The sequence below is a fragment of the Amphiura filiformis genome, chromosome 16, assembly GCF_039555335.1.
Source record: "Amphiura filiformis chromosome 16, Afil_fr2py, whole genome shotgun sequence".
Classification (NCBI taxonomy): Eukaryota; Metazoa; Echinodermata; class Ophiuroidea; order Amphilepidida; family Amphiuridae; genus Amphiura; species Amphiura filiformis.
The window spans coordinates 15,099,250-15,118,192 of NC_092643.1; the positions used below are offsets into that span (position 1 = coordinate 15,099,250).

Sequence of the window (18,943 nt, forward strand, 5' to 3'; positions counted from 1 at the left end):
GGAAGTTATTTTAGTGACATGTATTTTACAATACGGTTACGATGTTACGACGGATTTTTGAGACTTACGAAGAGATACCAAGCATCATAAATGTTCCCGAAATGGACCTCCATAGATGTGAATGTTATGGAAATAATTATACGGAATTCCGCAAATGGGGCAAAACCAAATCCGGAAACGTAGGCCGCTTTTTTTCATTTTGCTATATGCATGTCAGATCAATCGATTATCATCGATGCATGAGGTTTGGTTATTTTTCAATCATAACTTACATCTTCCATCAAAATATCGATACATTAATTTCCGTTTTGGGTGTCGAAATTAAATAAAATTGTAAAGGATTAAGGGGCTGTGAAATATGTGTATCCAAGAGGTGGTGTATTCTCAAAATGGGCTGCCAAAAATCGCTTGCCCCTCCCCCTTACAACCTGCCAAAAATTGCTTGCTCCCCGTTTCGACCCGTAAAAAGCCACCCCAGCCCTCCCCCTCCTTTTGGAGGAGGGCCTGCATATTTGCTTCCCCCTATAATTCACCATCCCGGGGATAAATATACAAATAAATATTGCAGTAGCCCTAATTATCCCTTCAAAGTGCTATGCCAGATCTCCTTGCAATTGTTGCCAAATAATTTTGATGGTATATGTGTCAATAAAGGATAATTTTCGTGACGATAAATTGACAACTACCTATTATTCTTACCTTCAATAACAAGAATGATGAAGCTACAACTTGCCCTGTTATTTGAAGGATCCTCAAAGGTGTACGTGACTGTGGTTGAGCCTACAGTGAATTGCTGACCGGGTGTGTGTGATCGTGTGACAAGGGTTACCTGTTGAGAGTTATCCGTCGCTGTTGCCTCCATAAACCCTACACTAACACCCCCGATATTCAGAGGGATTTCTCTAGTGATATCATCGGGACATGTCACCACAGGTGGCACGGTATCGACTGATTGCAACAAAGAAACAAAAGCAAACTTTTAATTTCGGGTTTTTAGTGACGTCCATCGGAGAAAACATCACCTTTATTATAACGGACTATAAACATAGATGAAGATAGTGTTATATGAAAGACAGTGATAAAAAGACTTTATCGCGTCTGACGTCATCTGACTCGAGCACGATTTGTTTACAAGTGTCGATGTTGACTTTTTGAATGCGACGGTATAACCGGAGGCCTTATTGTTAATTTCGCAATTTCAAACATACAAACCATCTCAAAAGCTATGTCTTCATAGTAGGAAATTTTCTTTCCCGAAGGCACCATGTCAACCATGCCTAGAAAACTTGGTTTTTGCCTTGTAAAAGTATGTAATTTTTCGCCATTTTCTGCTATTCCTTTCTTTCGATCGGCACCAGATAAATCGGCCTTCCTTTTACGCGCTATTATCAAGGATCGAAGGGAATTTGATTGACAGTGACGTCAGACGCGATAAAGTCTTTTTTATCTTCATTATAGCAGGATAAACTCTTCTAAATATCTGGACACAACAGGCGGAATATAAATGTAGTGTTGAGGCTTAAATTAAAGCCAATAAAGCCATAATGTACGCCAAATTTTCATTAACTATTCTTTACCACAAACATGACAAATAATAATAATAATAATAATAACTGTCAGGGTTGATTTTTGTCCCACTTGCTATAGTTTGTACGTTTGACGCGGAGTTCTATGGGGGATTTATTGTCGTAATCATTACGAAATTTAGTCACGGTGGTTTCGCTGGCCCAGTCAACGATTCCGTGCGTTTGGAGTGATTGAGTCATGGCATCATGTCGGATGCATGGATGCACAAGATTTTCTAAGATTTATACAGGTGGTGGCCGCATTGCATTCTCTAAATTCAGTAAATTTCCATCGTCAACCGTGTAATTGAATGGGATTATTTTGAAATTTTAAAACGCTTGAAATATCACGAACAAATAGGCCTATGTTGATAAATAATATAAATACAAGCTAAAACCGTTGGGGTTCGATAATGAACCCCACAAAACTAACCGAGTATATTGGAAAATGCCATACGGCCGTTCGGTATCACAAGTTGCCGGCTCGATCATGTCATCCGCCGCCTGGATTTATAGGCGTTAAGGTTAAAGGCTTATTCAGTGATTTGCTCATTTGGAGGATGGTAAAAAGTCACAATTCTGGCATACCAGCCCGGCCACACGAAAAACGTGTATCACAATAGAGGCCCTGCATGAAATTATCGATTGGCTCCAAACAAAGGATTTGAGCCGGTGACCTTCACCGTAGTTATGGCGGAGTGCAGTCCATTCAATCAAATGTGGTCATCAACCTATTTTGATCGTAGTGCAGGGTTATGTGTGTGAGACGAACTGTCACGGTAGATTGCAATCATGCCTTTGTTGAATGCATTTGAGTAGTCCGCCATATTTACGGGATGATACGTCACATGCAAGGCCTCTATAGCACATAGAACAGTAGCGGTATACGACTCCGGGATACTACCATGTGAGATTAAGCTACTTTTTGCTTCAAAACAAAATGCTACAAAATATACAATGACTTACCTTCAGTAACCGTCACGTCAAAACCACAAACTACTGTGTTACTAGAGTCATCTCTGAATGTATATGACACTCGTGTAGTGCCAACGAAAAACCGATCACCAGGAGCATGAGATTGTGTCACAAATGTAGCTTGTCCGCAGTTGTCCGTGGCTCTTGGTTCAGTCCAAGAGACAGTTGTAAAACCATTGCCTCCTAGGCTAATAGTTCTGGTGATGTCGTCAGGTGGGATACAAACAGGTGGTATGCTATCAACTGGAAGTAGAAATTAATACAAATGGTCTCATTCAACTATTTTATTCACATTGATGTTTAATTATCATGCAGCACAATGTAAATACCTGGAGTCTACAGGTTAGTTATACAAAGATAGTAGTAAGCAAACATGTCACTTATTGATTGTATTGAGTTTTACTTGGCCGTCAAGGTAATTTCTTAATTAAGCTACTACATAAGCTTTGTTTCTGTAAAAATCGGTGACCTACAAGCGACGATAAGGCGAAGAAAAAAGAAACCCTGTTCTACGGGCGGACGGACCTTTCAAGTAGGATCGGTCGGTCGGCCTTTTTTTTTTTTTTTTTTTTTTTTTTTGAAATGACCCAAAAAATCACCAAAATCTGTAAATAATTTGCAATTTGAGAAAAAAAATTCAAAACTACCAACTTGCGACTTTACGCTCATTTCGTGGTCGCAGGTCACATATACAAACTCTTCACCTTCATAATTTCAGTGTCAAATATTAACAAGAACTGTCTTTAAAAAAGAAAACGCCATAAATTCAGGATTAATCCGCTATGGCGGAAACAAACATATATAAGTTATAGAGTAAGCTACTTATCTAGAAAACATCTCAAAAAAGGAACTAGAACCCCCCCCCCTTAAATAATGACCATTGTACAAAAACGGGAAATTGTATTACACATCTGTAAAATGCGTTGAAAGCAGAATTAATTTTTGCACATTTTGACACCTCATTTGTAGCAATTGACTAAATATTAGCGTCATATCGTACATTTAAATCAATGTAACCCAAGATTTGAAAGTTGCAGTAAAGTAAATTGTATTTATTTTGTATTCAGTATAATGGAAGGAAATCTGTGTAATGATATCTGAGTGTTTTTGTATTGTAAGTGCAACTTTCAAATCTGGACCTCACTACATTACATTACATTGCTTTGTTTTTGTTGATTCTGATCCTTTGTCATAAAATCCGATTTATGCCATTTTGTCAATTTCAAATATGACTAAAAAATGCTGAAATTGACCCAAGTTAAGAAACTGGTAATTGATTCAATTAAGTCCATGATATTTCGGCGTTTGAATGACATATTTACTCCAAGTAGATATCAAACATCAAAAAAGCATTAAAATGCTTAGGACTAGGAAACTTATTTTCGAGCCAGAAATTGGCCAAAAGTACCCAAAATGTATAATTATTAAAATGCTGATGAAATGTAGTTTCTTACTAGTTTATGCTGGTTTCATACTTTCTGCAGCTTGCCCCTGAGCGGCTTGAGGCTTCATCATGCCGCTTGCACTTGTCTGCAAGCGGAGCGGCACACCGCTGAGCGTCAGCGACATGGCTCTGAAAGCCACTCTTGCCGCTCAGCACCGCTCCAAAATCGCATTTTGTTCTCAAAAGTCAGAGCGGCACCGCTTCGTGTTTACTTGAATTCAGCTCCCAGCGGTGCTGCCGCCGCGGCAAAGCGGTGGAGTGATCGATATATCGGCTTGCCGCTGATCACCGCTAGCTTTTCTGGTGCGACTGCGCAGTGAAGCAAAATTATCTTCAGAGCGGCAAAGCGGCAAGCGGCAGGAAAGTATGAAACCAGCGTTAGTTGCAAAGTTTTATTTGTTTCTGACTCAATCCGTCTTAACAGGCAATCCGTTTTAACATACTTAAGTCTTACCTTCGGTGACGGTTACAAAAAAGGAACCAGTTGCTATGTTATTAGATGGATCTCTGAAAGTGTACGTCACTTCTGTTCTCCCTACTGTAAAGAATTGCCCAGTTTGATGACTTTGGGTGATTAAGGTGGCTGTCCCAGAATTATCCGTTGCTGTACATGGCTGCCATGTTACATCAGTGGTTCCACCAGTGTTACAATCAGTGATTCTCGAAATGTCATTTGGACAGACCACATTAGGTGGGATTTCGTCGACTGGATTGAAAGACAGAAATCATAATTATTTGATTAGCAACATGCTCAAAATCAATCAAAATTGTGGTTCTGGAAGAAATATATTAACACCAGAATAAGATGATGCTCATAATACCTTCAACTACAAAAATCGTGAAAGAACACATTGCGCTGTTTCCAGATGGATCTCGGAACTCATAGGTCACTTCTGTTGTACCTACGACGAAAAATTGGTTTGGTGTATGGCTTCTTGACACTAAAATTGTCGTTCCGGAATTATCAGTTGCAGTTGCTTCATCGAAAGGTACGGTAGTTCCGCCGGTGCTGCCGAGTGGAATTTGCCGAGAAATGTCTTGAGGGCATGTAACCTGTGGTGGTGTTCTATCAACTGATGGAAAAGAAGAAGGTACAAAGCAGATAAAAAATGGTAGAAAATTGTGTATAATATGTAATATCAATGTACAGTAGAGTATAATGTATCAATATAGTCTGGCGATCACCGTGAGGCGTGAAACTACCAGTTACTATGCTGAATAATATTTAGCCAAAACAATTTATTAAAATCAATTCACATATATTATTTAAAATCTAATCCCCGTCAAATTATTGATGGCGCTGTTTAGCTAATGCCAGTACAATGATTTTGTTCTCTGTTTTTCCTCATTTTGTGTCTTTTGTGCTGTTTACCAGTTTACCAGTCTTATGAAACTATTCTAAAAGAAACTATTCTAAAAATACAGCACTATTGTTTTTTTGATTAAAAAATATTATCCTGTTTTACCAAATGAAACGTAGCTAAATCCTAATCTTTTAGTTAGTTACTGGCAATTAAAGTCAGATTTGAATATTTGGTCATTTTTTGGAAAAGGGCCAAAAACATGCATTTTTCATGACAATCAAGCCCAAAGATTTGAACAAAGACTAATTTCAAATTATGAATTCTAATTTTTGGAAAACACATTTTTCAGAACCAATTAGCAACCAATTAGCAAAAATAACATAATATTAAAATTATGAGCTAACTCTTAGCCTATACTCAAGATTTTGAATGCTTAGAATTTTTGGCCATTTTCCTTCAAATGGCTAAACAATTAAATTTTGACTTTTATTGTCAGTTAGAACTAACTAAAGGAATATGATTTAGCTATGTTTCATTTGGAAGAACAGGAAAATATTTTTTTAATTCCAAAAATTAGTGCTGTATTTTTCCGGAATAGGGAATACGTCAATCATCTTTGAATGGAGTTAAAGGGGTCGCTTTATCAGGCAAATAGATTTCAAACCTTTCACCTTTTCACACCAATGGTCTCACAATGGTGAACACATGCCCCTCACACAAAAAAGCATATAGGGTCAGGTGTTTTTAAGGGTAGACGAGATATTGTTGGTCGAAGCAACCTAAAAATCGATTTTCATTATCTAGATCAATATATTATTGAAAATTAACACTTTGATGTTTTGCAAAAGTTCATTCTACAAATTGTATACTTTGCAAACTTGCTTAATTTATTGTTGTTAATGAGTTATGTACGTTTTACAAAAGTGTTGTTGTTTCAGCCCTCTTTACAACGTAACTCAAGAACCGCAGCACCTATAAAAGTATATATGTGATATTTTAATTCGTCTACACGCTCACTATGAATTGAGCAATGTAGTTTTTGCCAAAGCTCACTACCATTCTTAAGATGCTGTGAACTACCAAATCACAACAGTTTAAAATAATTAATAACCTTAATTACAACTATATTCTACCAATATCGATAATAAGTTAATCTTTCGTTTTTAGTGTCAAAATTAAAATGACTGCATATGCCCGATTATCCCTTTAAACTTGCTATGGTGTCTTTCGAAGGTCTCTGACTGTTGCCAAATAACTTTTGCTGACAACTTTCTGGAATGTTGATAAATTTACAACTTCCTTTTGTTCTTACCTTCAATAACAAGAATGGTGAAGCTGCAACTTGCCCTGTTATTTGAGGGATCCTCAAAGGTGTACGTGACTGTGGTTGAACCTGGAGTGAATTGCTGACCGGGTGTGTGTGATCGTGAGACAAGGACCACTCGTCCAGAGTTATCCGTCGCTGTTGCCTCCATAAACCCTACACTAACACCCCCGACATTCAGAGGGATTTCTCTAGTGATATCATCGGGACATGTCACCACAGGTGGCACGGTATCAACTGATGGCAAAAAAGAAATAAAAACAGCGTTTTAATTTCAGGGTTTTAGTGAAATACTTAGAAGAAAATGACCTATAAAACTAAGTTGCTTTAAAGTGTTTCGCTTTCAGTAGAATGAAAGATCTTTTAGATCAAGAGCAAAGCATTAAAAAATCCCATAGTCCTATGAAAGTGGGTGTACCAGAGATCTTTTAACTATAACTTTTAACTAAGACACTCTGTATTCGTACCATGCATGCATGTACACCAAAGTTGAGGACAGCAAAAATGTGATTCTTAATGAAATTAATAATCCATTACATGGACAAGCAGAACCAATCACAGAAAAGAGTCTTGCCTAGTCTCGGACCAGACTGTATGTCAGGACCGGCACAACTGGTTGTGTAGAAGACCAGCTCGGGTTTGCACGATAATTTATTAAAAATCACATCCAACTATGGTATGTACTGTCATGATATATGGTTATGTGTACTGTCCTCAAACTAGCTCTGTAGTGTCGCGGGCCTGTACCAGCCCACACCGGTATTTCATCCTGCATTTTAGTGATACAATTGTTACCCCAGTACCTTACCCGGTGGTAGGATCGACCAACAAAAATTACCATGAAGGTGAGGGCCCACCATAGATTATATAGTACAATCAGTGATTTGCATTTTGCTATTACAAGAGATATTAACTTTTTACTCGGTCGCAGGCGGCGAGTGGCATGATAGAGCCGGCAACTTGTGAAACCGCCCAGTCGTATGGCATTTTCCATATACTCGGTTAGTTTTGTGGGGTTCATTATCGAACCCCAACTGTTTTAGCTTGTATATTATTTATTAACATAGGCCTATTTGTTTGTGATATTTCAAGCGTTTTAATCCCATTCAATTACACGGTTGACGATGAAACTTTACTGAATTTAGAGAATGCACGGCGACCACCACCTGCTCGGTCGTTAGCTTGAAGTAGTCATTTCATTTCATATGAAGGGGACAAATTTATTTTTAACCTAAAATCAATTTGCCTGTGCTTTTGTACCTAAATTTACCCATTTATATTATGTAGGGAATGTTTGTACTTTTTTGATATCACCGAATAGAGGAGATCTACAGCTATTCAATTTTACCAAATACAACCCCCTCCGTAGGTTTTGTTACAAAATATGGCTATAATTAAAGACCAAAAGATTAGTTTGCGTATGACATTCTGTCAGCGACCAATCACGTCGCGAATTTGCATTGACGTCAGGGGCAATCTAGTCTTTTTAATTCGGTCTTCAATTATAAGTAGAAGGAGGGTTAAACATATATCCAGGCAGGATGATTTGAGGCGAAGCCGAACCCCCATCATGCACTGTAAAAGTGTTATCACTAGAGTTTCAACTGCCACTTTACTTTTCAAATCCCATTGAACTCTGTGCAAAAGATGTTGTTTTTAGAATTGCCATTTTTGGCACAAATATATTAAGTTGGTCGATTTCAGATCTAAAGTGATGTACGCAAGGATAATCCGTATCTTCTGTAGATAATATTGCATGTGAAATCGACCAACCTTTAGAAGCTGTGTTTTTATTGTAAATATATCTGCCCAAATTCAAATTTAACCATGCACGTGTGTATGCAGCGGGCGGGCAGTGGTGTCATGTTCACTCACACAGCTGCGCTAACCGCAAGACTTGCTGGGAAGAGCTTAAATCATCCTCTGACATATATCATACAATATGACTTACTTTCAGTGATAACCACATCAAAACCACAAACTACTGTGTTACTAGAGTCATCTCTGAATGTGTACGACACTCGTGTAGTGCCAGTGAGAAACCGATCACCAGGGGCATGAGTTCGTGTCACCAATGTAGCTAAACCGCAGTTGTCAGTGGCTCTTGGTTCAGTCCAAGAGACAGTTGTAAAACCATCGCCTAGGCTAATAGTTCTGGAGATGTCGTTGGGTGGTACACAAACAGGTGGCATGGTATCAACTGTACAGATGAAGATACAGACATTGGTAAAATTATAATTGCCAAATATCAACGTATTTTGAATCACAAACAATACAACATATTGTTTTTCTTTCAAAAAGTCTACGGAAAATTCACATTGTGTATAAATATCGAAAACAAGGGAATGTAAAATCGTAATGATGAACGGGTTTGTTCGTTCTTTTACATGTTTAAAAATCTGGAATTCTAATCATTCATGGCTTTACAGCATGTAGTGTATATACTCTCAATTGTAGCATCCATCTAGATAAAAAGTTAAAATGTGAAATAAAGTTGATTCCAATTCAACAACCGATATACATCTTCCACCGAGTCACATTAACACTGTGCACTTTCAGAAATGCATTAAGTAAAGTGTTGTATATTATTTTATAAAGGAAATTAGTCAAAGAATCTAAATATAAACACAGAGTTGGTGTGAAAGTACTATTCTGAAGATCACAAAAAAATCCACACTAGAAAAGGGAACGATCCGAAATTTTTGTAATTTTTGGATATTGGCCTTATTTTCTAACTGGATATTGGCCTTATTTTTTCTAACTAAATTGTAGCCTTTCTCCAATAACCACAAAGGTATACTTTCAAAATTTGGGGAAGAAGTTTACAACACTTTTATTTAAAGCATTTCTGGAAATATTACTCATTTACTCATTTTCCAGTGAAGTAAATCGGCAAGTATAAATTTTAATAACTGCCAGGCAATCCGTCTTAACAAACAAACGCAATTCTTACCTTCGGTGACGGTTACAAAAAAGGAACCACTTGCTCTGTTATTAGATGGATCAGTGTAAGTGTACGTCACTTCTGTTCTTCCTACCACAAAGAATGATCGCCCAGATTGGTGAGATTGGCTCACCATGGTGGCTGTCCCAGAATTATCCGTTGCTGTACATGCATTCCATGTTACCTCGGTGGTACCACCAGTGCCACAAGCAGTGGTTCTCGAAATGTCACTTGGACAGGACACAACAGGTGGGGTTGAATCGACTGATTGAAAAGGACAAAGCTTTAATTAATGCTTGGTAACAAATGAATAAATAATGGTAATTTGTGTTCACGTGTCTTCAAACGCGCACATAGAGCATAATACAAAGAAGATGAGGCCATACATCACGTACACATGTACATTTACAAAAGGTACATAACATACTCTACAACCTAGCTCAATTCTATAGAAGTTAAAATGTCATACTAAATTGAGTTTCAGAAGGGCTTGTTTTACATGCTTTCTATTACAGTCACTAAATTCACAAGTATTTCATTCAAAATTCATGCTGAAATATTACTTTTAATTTGATTTATCATTTTTTCTGAATTTTAATAATTGGCTACAAAGGAGCATATGAATCACATTCGCATGAACTGAAATCAATCTTAAGAGAGGGATTTAGGTTTCACTGTTCACTGAAATGCGAAGATTTGCGTTTTTCTTCTATTATGACATTAGGACTTTGATAGAAAATATCGTAAATTCTTTTTCAATAAAAACACATGCCGTATTTTCTGACATCGGGAATTGTGTCTATCCTCTCAGAGACTCCATAGTGCAGATTTTAAACAAGTTATAAACAGACCGTTTAAAGCAAGGAAGCTATATTAACAAGGAGAAACAATAGATTACGTTACGTCAAGCTGAATTTATACTCGATCGCTTTTGCAAAAAAAGCGATTCTCACGCATGCTCAGTGTTTACTTACATTTCCAGAGCGTCGAACCGATCAATCATTACAAATCGCTAAGACAAAAACGAAGTCGCTTTTGCGAGTTGAAGAAATCTCAACTTCCCAGCGATGTCGCTTGACACGTGACACTGACGTGAATGCATCAACCATGCAATAGTTAATGACAGCAATGGATGTTCTAAAAATGTATTTGGTAGCATTTAGAATATTTTAATTGTCGTCTGCAATCGCTATCGCCGTGATAAATATAAAATGCAAAAGTAGCGAGCGATGCATCGCTAAATTCGGCGATTGCAAATCGCTTTCCAAAAGCGGTGCATCGCAATCGCTCGGCGATTGAGTATAAATTCAGCTTTAGATGCCTGATAACGAGGAAAATATTAGTCCTTACTTTCGGTAACTAAAATGCTGAATGAGCAGCCGCCTTCATTGTCTGCGCCATCTCTCCAGGTATAAGTCACAGTTGTACGTCGGCCAGCAGTAAAGAATTGTCCTGGTGAGTGTGATCTACTAACTAATATGGGAGGAACACCAGAATCATCAAATGCTTGAGGTTCGGTCCATGTAACTGTAATACCTCCAGCGCCCAAAGGTACAGTATCTGTTATGTCAGCAGGACATGTTGCTTGTGGTGGTACCACATCTGTTAAATACAAAGGAACGAATAGATATCAAAAAGAATTTAACGGTACGAGGTTATATACCAGAGGATGATTTAAGGAAGCCCCATCATGCACTGTAAAAGTGTTATCACTAGAGTTTCAACTGCCACTTTACTTTTCAAATCCCATTGAACTCTGTGCAAAAGATGTTGTTTTAGAATTACCCGTGTGTCATTATTACTTGGTCAATTTCAGATCTAAAGTGATGTATGCATGAAGGATAATTCACACCTTCTGTAGATAACATAAAATGTGAAATCGACCAACTTTTTGAAGGTGTTTTTATTGTAAATATATCTGTCCAAATTCAAATTTAACCATGCACGTGTGTATGCAGTGGGCGGGCAGTGGTGTCATGTTCACTTACACAGCTGTGCTAACCGCAAGACTTGCTGGGAAGTGCTTAAATCATCCTCTGGTTATATACCATAGTAAGACTAGACTTCAATGAGGATGGTCGAATTTCGTCACATGCTATGAACGCCTTGGTTGAATGGCCTTGAACCCCACTCCCCACCAAGGAAGATTCGGTTACACGCGGTATTTCAATCCCTTGTGATATGAAGGTCACCCGGGGAAAACCATGTAGAATAATGTGCGAATTATAAGTGGGTAAGTCTGTTTTATTATGAACATCTTCCATCCCTTTTTCTCAGGATCAATGAGAAAAATATTTAGGCTCTCCATTGATACTAATATCTCCATGTTGACGAAGATGTTGGGATATTGTATGGTCTGGCATAGGCGTAGATCCCGGGGGGATTGGAGCCCGGGATTGGAGGATAAATCCCCTCCAATATTTTGCCATTCAACCCCCCCCCCCAATGTCGACGCCTGTATGTGGGTTTTTGACCAAATTAATCTGATATTTGGCCATCATAGAATTTATACCATAGACTTATTTTGTTGCCAAAAGATGCTGGATTCACATTACTGCAAGAACAATCCCATCCGCCAGTGTCAGCAAGAACTCTACGCCGCTGTGGTTTGCCGGGGATTCATGCTGAGGCCTGGATCCCAATTCGAACCTCAGTCTGGTCCGTGAGTGTGTTAGCCTAGGCTACATAAGGTACCATTCCGGAATTCCGGTATAGTGAATCCAGTACCATTTGGCAACAGAATAAGACTGAAAGTCTGACAGGAACATAACAGCAAATCATTCACATGAAACTCACCTGAAATCGTCCAATACAGACGCCAGCCAGGCATCATAATATTCTTGTCAGTAAGGAAATACATCCAAACGGTATCCGAGGGGATACAGAAGTCAGATGGGGTTCTTCCATTCGTTATATTCCTATTTTCAAAGAAAAATATGTCATTGGGAGTGCCCAATCTGCCTTGTAAATGTGCAAAATCAAACTGTAGCCCGGGTCCCACATATAACTCATCCTTATTGTCTTCAATACCGAAAGCAGTCTGATCGAATTCAAAACATATCTCAGTGACGCCTGGTAGATATAACAGATATAAAGCTCGAAGTCTGTCTTCATATAGGGTTGGATAATCTATTGTCTCGAAATAGTTGTATTGATCTCCTAATCTGTTAAGTCGACGTTTGCATTCGGATCCATAGCATGATGAAATAAATCGGTTATCTACAGGAAGTAAAAATATATATAAAAGTAAAAACACAAGTTTTTTACAACCTGTTCACCAATTTATCCTACTACAAATCGGGGATTTAATTAAAATTCATATCACATCGATCGCATATTTTATACACTCATAGAATAAAAGGTTCAACTTAGTACCTTTTTTGTCCTGTATGTAGAACCCTAAGCAATGATAAGGTTCTAAAAAGAACCTTTAAGAGTTCTATAAAGAACCTTAAAGATTTAAATAGGCCAATTGAAACCAAAAAAGTTCTGTAGCCAAGAAAAAGGTTCTATGTAGAACCTTTAAGAAGAACACATAAGTAGAACAGATAAAAATGTTCTTTATCCAAGAAAATGATTTTTTTAGTACCAAAAAGGGTTAACACTACTTTTTACTTTTCTTAACTTTGTGATGAGTCCCTGAATGAATGAATTAGAATGTCCCTAGGCCTATTTAAATCTTTAAGGTTCCTTATAGAACTTTTTTATTACTGCTTAGGGTTCTGTATACAGGACAAAAAAAGGTTCTAAGTTGAACCTTTTTTTCTAAGAGTGTACAAGAGCTTTATACAAGAGTAATAGTCAATGTCAAACAAAGGTCATCCAATGAGGTCAAATTTTCAACAACATCCGATTCAATTTGTTCCACTCAATATGATAGACATTCCAATTACGTATACTTTTAACTTATATTGATATTCAACTGGGTCGGATGGTAGGAACCATATTCTTCCAATGTTACTGTCGTTTGACTAAAAACATATATATAAATTGTTTTTAGGAAATTAGTATATTTGTGTATATTTTCAGTCATCCAGGTATATAAAATTTCAAATTGATAATTAAAATCTAGTCAACAATGTAAGTCCAGTTGACCAGATTTTAATTACCAAGAAAGTGAGAAATTTGCACCAAAAATGGTCAAAAAATTATCAATTTTCAAAAAAATCAATAAAAAAAGCCTGATTTTCGCCCAAATTTCAAATATTTTTGGTGTCGTTGGTCAATATTTTTTTTTTTGTTACGTTGAACGAAAAATAAGTGTGCCAAAACCCATCTGGGGGATTTATTGAGCATATTGGCCCAAATTTGACCTCACAGATGAATTTATCAAGTATTTGCCATTCGAAATATGTATACTTCTATATAAATAAAAGGAAGTCGCTAAATCTTGTCCAGAAGCAGTCTCCGAGATGCTTTCACTTTCAGCTTTGATTTATTCGTACATTGATCGGGTACATATTGCCATTAAACCATCTGACGTTCATTTTGCAAAACTATTCAGTCACTATGGAAATAACAAAAAAACGTTCGGTTGCTAGGCCGTTGAGGTCAATAACCTTATGGGTCAGGTCATGACAGCAAACGCGTCAAAATGCAAGCGGTGTCCAACACGCGCGGTAAGTGGCGAGTCACGCACCTGCGCGTACACGGCACCATGGTTTCACGCGCTATGCGGCGCATGGTATGGACGCATTTAATGTTGGCTTACCGCGCGTATGCCTATGTATGTTGGGGTGGGTGTGTAAGTGACTGACTGATTCTCTGAGACAGTGGCGGATCCAGGAATTTGGGGGGCGCCACACTCTGAAGTTTTTGCCACCACCTTTTGAAATGACCACGAAGCACCATTGTGTCGGGCGCCGTGCAGCCGGCTGTGTCCCCTCAGAATTGGAAACTGGGTCAAAGCAAAGGTCTTGAAGCAATTTCGGGGGGATCATTGGGTGTAAGCTGATGAAAAGGGGGGGTTATTGGGTGACAGATTTGCAAAATAATTAACTTTTCAGATGGAATGTTAAAATATATAGCCAACAGAGTCGTTCAACTGTTCAGTATAGCCCGAAAAGATTAAATGATAGGGGAGTGGGTGAGCCCACTTTAGTGGAACTTGAAAGTCCACATTTGGAAATTCTGCGACCCCCGCAAATAAATCCTGGCTATAATGTAGGCCTAGCTATTAACACGGGCTCGCTTAAAATGTTTTGCTGCAACTTTTAAACATGTTGCTTATACCATTATAACCCGAAATTGAAACGTTTTCTGGCAACCTCTTTCACATTAATGTTTTATGTTTGTTGGGATAAAATTAATATCAACCATTTTGTCACGAGCTGTTTCAAAGAAATCTGAGGGATTGAGTGAGTAACAACATTATCACAGGTCTGGATATTCACTTAAAGTTATTTAGCTTCTTTAATATGACAGGAGCTAACATATGATTATCAAGCTAACATGGTCATTACTATACTGGATGAATAATCTACACCAAGACACCATGACTATCATCATCACCGTTTATCATGTTTACTAACCACTCCCGTGTACTAACCGCTCCCGTTTACTCAACTAGCGGGTCTCCGAGAAGCGCGGGTCTCCCGCTAGTTTATAATACTTTAGACCAACAATTTAGCAGTTATGAGGCCCGAAAGTTTCCATAATTACAGAGTTAAGGCCAACCTTAATTCTATTTGTTTAAGAAATACTTTTGTGTTTTTATACTTAGTAACACGACCACCAACTTTAAAAAGTAATTTAAAAAAATGTTTGGTGTCAATCGACCGACCCTAATTTTGAAAAATGGGATAAATGAATACCGACCCTAATTTCTGAAAATCTAGAAACACTTTTTTTCAGCATTCTAATAAGCCCAATCGGCATTGGAAGTTTGCAATGCATTGTGGGACAGTTTTTGCAGTTTTAGGACACTTTGTCCTTTGACCTATCGGGAAAATTGCTGTAATTATTAATAATTTATTTATTATTGTCATAATGTTATCATTAAAAATATTTAAATAATTAATTCATTTAATAATAATGTTTTTTAAGTTTGTTTTTATTCAAGTAACACGTTTTAAATTTTATTTTGTACGCACAAAACCCGAATTTTTCTGAATTTTCCAGATAGGTCAAAGGGCAAAGTGTCCTAAAAAAACCGGAAGTTACAATAGCGATTTGGCTTATCGACCATAAATACATGTTTCTAAACTAAATTTATCACTTAAAACCTGCTTTAACATGCAATTTAAGCACCACAGTAGCATTTATATTGCCAATTAGGTATCTTGTGATTTTACAAAACGTGGCACCCATTTTAAGGGCATCAGCACCAAAGTGAATTATGACCACATTTTTCATATAATTTATATCAGATTAAAAAACATCTGACATAATAACTTGAGGCATATATTCTAAAACTAAATTGGAACAGATATGCCCTTTATTAATTCTCGTTATATAGCAAAAGGACTGCAATGGTATATTTTCAAACACTATGGGACTATGAAAGTACTGCAGCAAAATATGCAATCAGCCCCGTAGGACTTAGACTACCCCGTAGTCCACTTGCCCATTGTGCATACTCTGGATATTGTATTTAAGCTTAAAACTCTGATTTAATTAATGTGTGCACAATTGATAGATTTCCACATCTGTTCTTTTCAGACACCCTACTCCCTCTGTTTGTTAGCTTCTCTATTTTTAACATGGAATTTCGCGATTAATAAACTGGCAGATTCTAAAATCAGAATTGTTCAGTATTGAAGTGCTAATACAATTATGACATTATGATATGTTGCATTCAATAATATAAGCCTACGTACACTTTACTTTTACTGTCACTAATATAATTATATAAACTTTTTCATAACAATTTTATACTAGTATTTTGATGTAATTAATATGAGTATAATTTCGAGTTCAACTGAATGCTTTCATCATGATTAACATCAAAAATAGACTATGGCATATTCTACGTAGGACTAAATGAAGGCCATGCTTTAATTTGAAACTTAATGAATTACAAATAGAACATACCAGAATCCACATTACAGTCGAAACCCATCGAAAAAGCATCTTCGCAGACACAAACATAGTTGGCTTCTCCAGCAACGTTTCGATTTAAACAGGTGTTTGTTCCACATCTCTGTGCACCCAAAGATCCTGGTGCACACGTTTCTGCTGGGCTATCTGTGTGGGAAAGGCGAGTGTAAAATGTGTAAACATGTGATTTACAGTTACAACTCAATATCAATCTATCAAATCGACTGCTTGGAGTAAAAACTTGGTAACCCTATGAGAACTACCTGCCGATTGGCCAAAACGAATATTATGTCCAATTTTGAACCAATAAAGGAGGGCATTAATAAGATCATCTATAAATGCTGCAAGTTTGACCATAAGTAGCTTAAAGCCTAGTCATTATTGGTAATTGAAATGAGCATTTCAAGTTATCAACCAATCAGAAATGCTGTTAGATGACTAGTTTTGTTTAATCTTAGCCTCTGCCAATGTTGTATTCCAAGCAGTCGAAAATTATATGCCGTTGAAAAAACACACCACAACAGCATTCAATGGTCCTAATGATCACTTCATCGAAAACATTATGACCTTCGGACAGAATGTCAGATTGTGTGAACTTCTTTTGTGGTTTTATTGTAGAATCTTAGACAAACCCCATGGATCAGTAAGTATCATGAGAATTACATGAGAGCTTTTGAAATTATCTAACAACATTTATTTGACAAAAAGACACTGCTGGAAATAATACTAACCAGTGATAACATAAATATATTTCCATGATATCACAATGTTGAGGGCTAAGTGCAGTACTACTTACTTCATATCTATTTTCGTCAGTTGAGAAAACTGCACTTTAAAAATAATTCTGGTCTGGCCTGTGTATATGTACGGCTATACTGGGCTGTTCCAGTTGAAATCCACACTACCCCTGTGGAAGATTGTGAAAATATCTTCCATAGAGGGAGTATGTTTTTCAAATGTATTTGGTCAGTGTTAATCATTTTGAAACCCATTCTTGCCCTGTGTTATAGCTTTACCTATATCTTACACAACTGGAGTAAGTGTTCCAAATGGAAGTTACCAAATTGTCTATTGTATTCAAAACTCATACTCCCTTTGTGGAAGACTATCTAAATCTTCCACAGGGGTAGTGTGGATTTTAAATGAAACGGCTGAAATGATTATACGACTTTTTTGTCACTGAAAAGCCCATTGTGTTCTGAAAATGTTGGTATAAAAATCTCATTTTCGCCAAATAGAGACGAGTCAGTATTGCGCTAAGCCCTCGGTGTATATTATAAAGAGTCGCTGAGACCTTCAAAAGAAAAATCATCACAATCATAAAAGGCGTAAATGCGGCTCACGCTCTACCCTCTAAAAAGATAACGAGGGAAGAAATTACGGTAGAAAGAAGAGAAATAGAAGAAAGAAATACTTTTACGCCAACTACAAATTCTTGATCCGCCCCTGATCCAGTTGTGTTTAATGTATATTAAAATACCAGTGCACATTATTTATTAACCCCATGAGAACTACCTGCCGATTGGCCAAAATGAATATTGTGTCCAATTTTGAACCAATCAAGGAGGGTATTAATAAGATCATCTGCAAATGTAAGGTTGACCATAAATAGTTTAAAGCCTAGTCATAATTGGCCATTGAAATGAGCGTTTGAAGTTTTCAACCAATCAGAAATGCTGTTAAGTGACCAGTAGTATCATGGGGGACACTCACAACTTGAGTTTTATAATTAATGATTTCCTTCCTTGTTTTAACTAGAAAAAACAATATTAGTATAAAGGTGATTTTACCATTTTCACAGAAATAATTCAATAACGTTGTTCTTACATTGACATGTGCTACCGGTGAAACCATTGGTACCGCCACAGCTGCAGGTGTAACCATCTGCTGTGCATCCAGGTGTACCCGCATTGCATGTATTACATTGACCACCGTTCGAACATGGATTGGGATTACATGTGGTGACGGAACCAGCTGAAATGAAATACAGTATAATAAAAGTAAGAAAGCCGACGAAAACAAAACTGTTTTATGGCTCCGACGGACTCATTGGCGTTCAGGGAGAATTTTTTTATGCGGCTAAAATCAGGTAAAATCTTTTGGGGGCTAAAATGTATTGATTTTTACTGGAGAGATTCAAAACATTTTCAAAATATGTTTGCACATTTCTGCCAGAATTTTCAAGCTTTCGGTGGTATTTTAGGGTAATTTTATCCCCACCACCCCCCCCCAAAAAAACAGAAAATTAAAAAAGTTTTAAAAATCCCGACTGACCGACTCTACTTCATCCTTTTTTTCGCTACCTTATCAAAACCTTAAACACCACAATAACTTATCTACTAGCATATC

General features: G+C 37.3%; 1 protein-coding gene across 22 annotated transcripts in view; it reads right to left on the bottom strand.

Moving 5' to 3' along the window:
- LOC140135614 (uncharacterized) overlaps window positions 1-18,943 on the bottom strand; it is a 194,659-nt gene that overhangs the window by 131,559 nt on the left and 44,157 nt on the right. For 21 of the 22 annotated variants that reach the window (XM_072157178.1, XM_072157165.1, XM_072157166.1 and 18 more), the window contains 11 exons: window positions 18,422-18,568; window positions 16,589-16,741; window positions 12,353-12,775; window positions 10,907-11,158; window positions 9,566-9,820; window positions 8,564-8,812; window positions 6,601-6,849; window positions 4,806-5,057; window positions 4,439-4,690; window positions 2,532-2,783; window positions 700-948 (listed from right to left, as the gene is read on the bottom strand). In XM_072157178.1, coding sequence (XP_072013279.1) covers window positions 700-948; window positions 2,532-2,783; window positions 4,439-4,690; window positions 4,806-5,057; window positions 6,601-6,849; window positions 8,564-8,812; window positions 9,566-9,820; window positions 10,907-11,158; window positions 12,353-12,775; window positions 16,589-16,741; window positions 18,422-18,568 — 2,733 coding nt within the window. The remainder of the gene's footprint in view (window positions 1-699; window positions 949-2,531; window positions 2,784-4,438; window positions 4,691-4,805; window positions 5,058-6,600; window positions 6,850-8,563; window positions 8,813-9,565; window positions 9,821-10,906; window positions 11,159-12,352; window positions 12,776-16,588; window positions 16,742-18,421; window positions 18,569-18,943) is intronic. The other variant, XM_072157185.1, reaches the window with a different exon arrangement.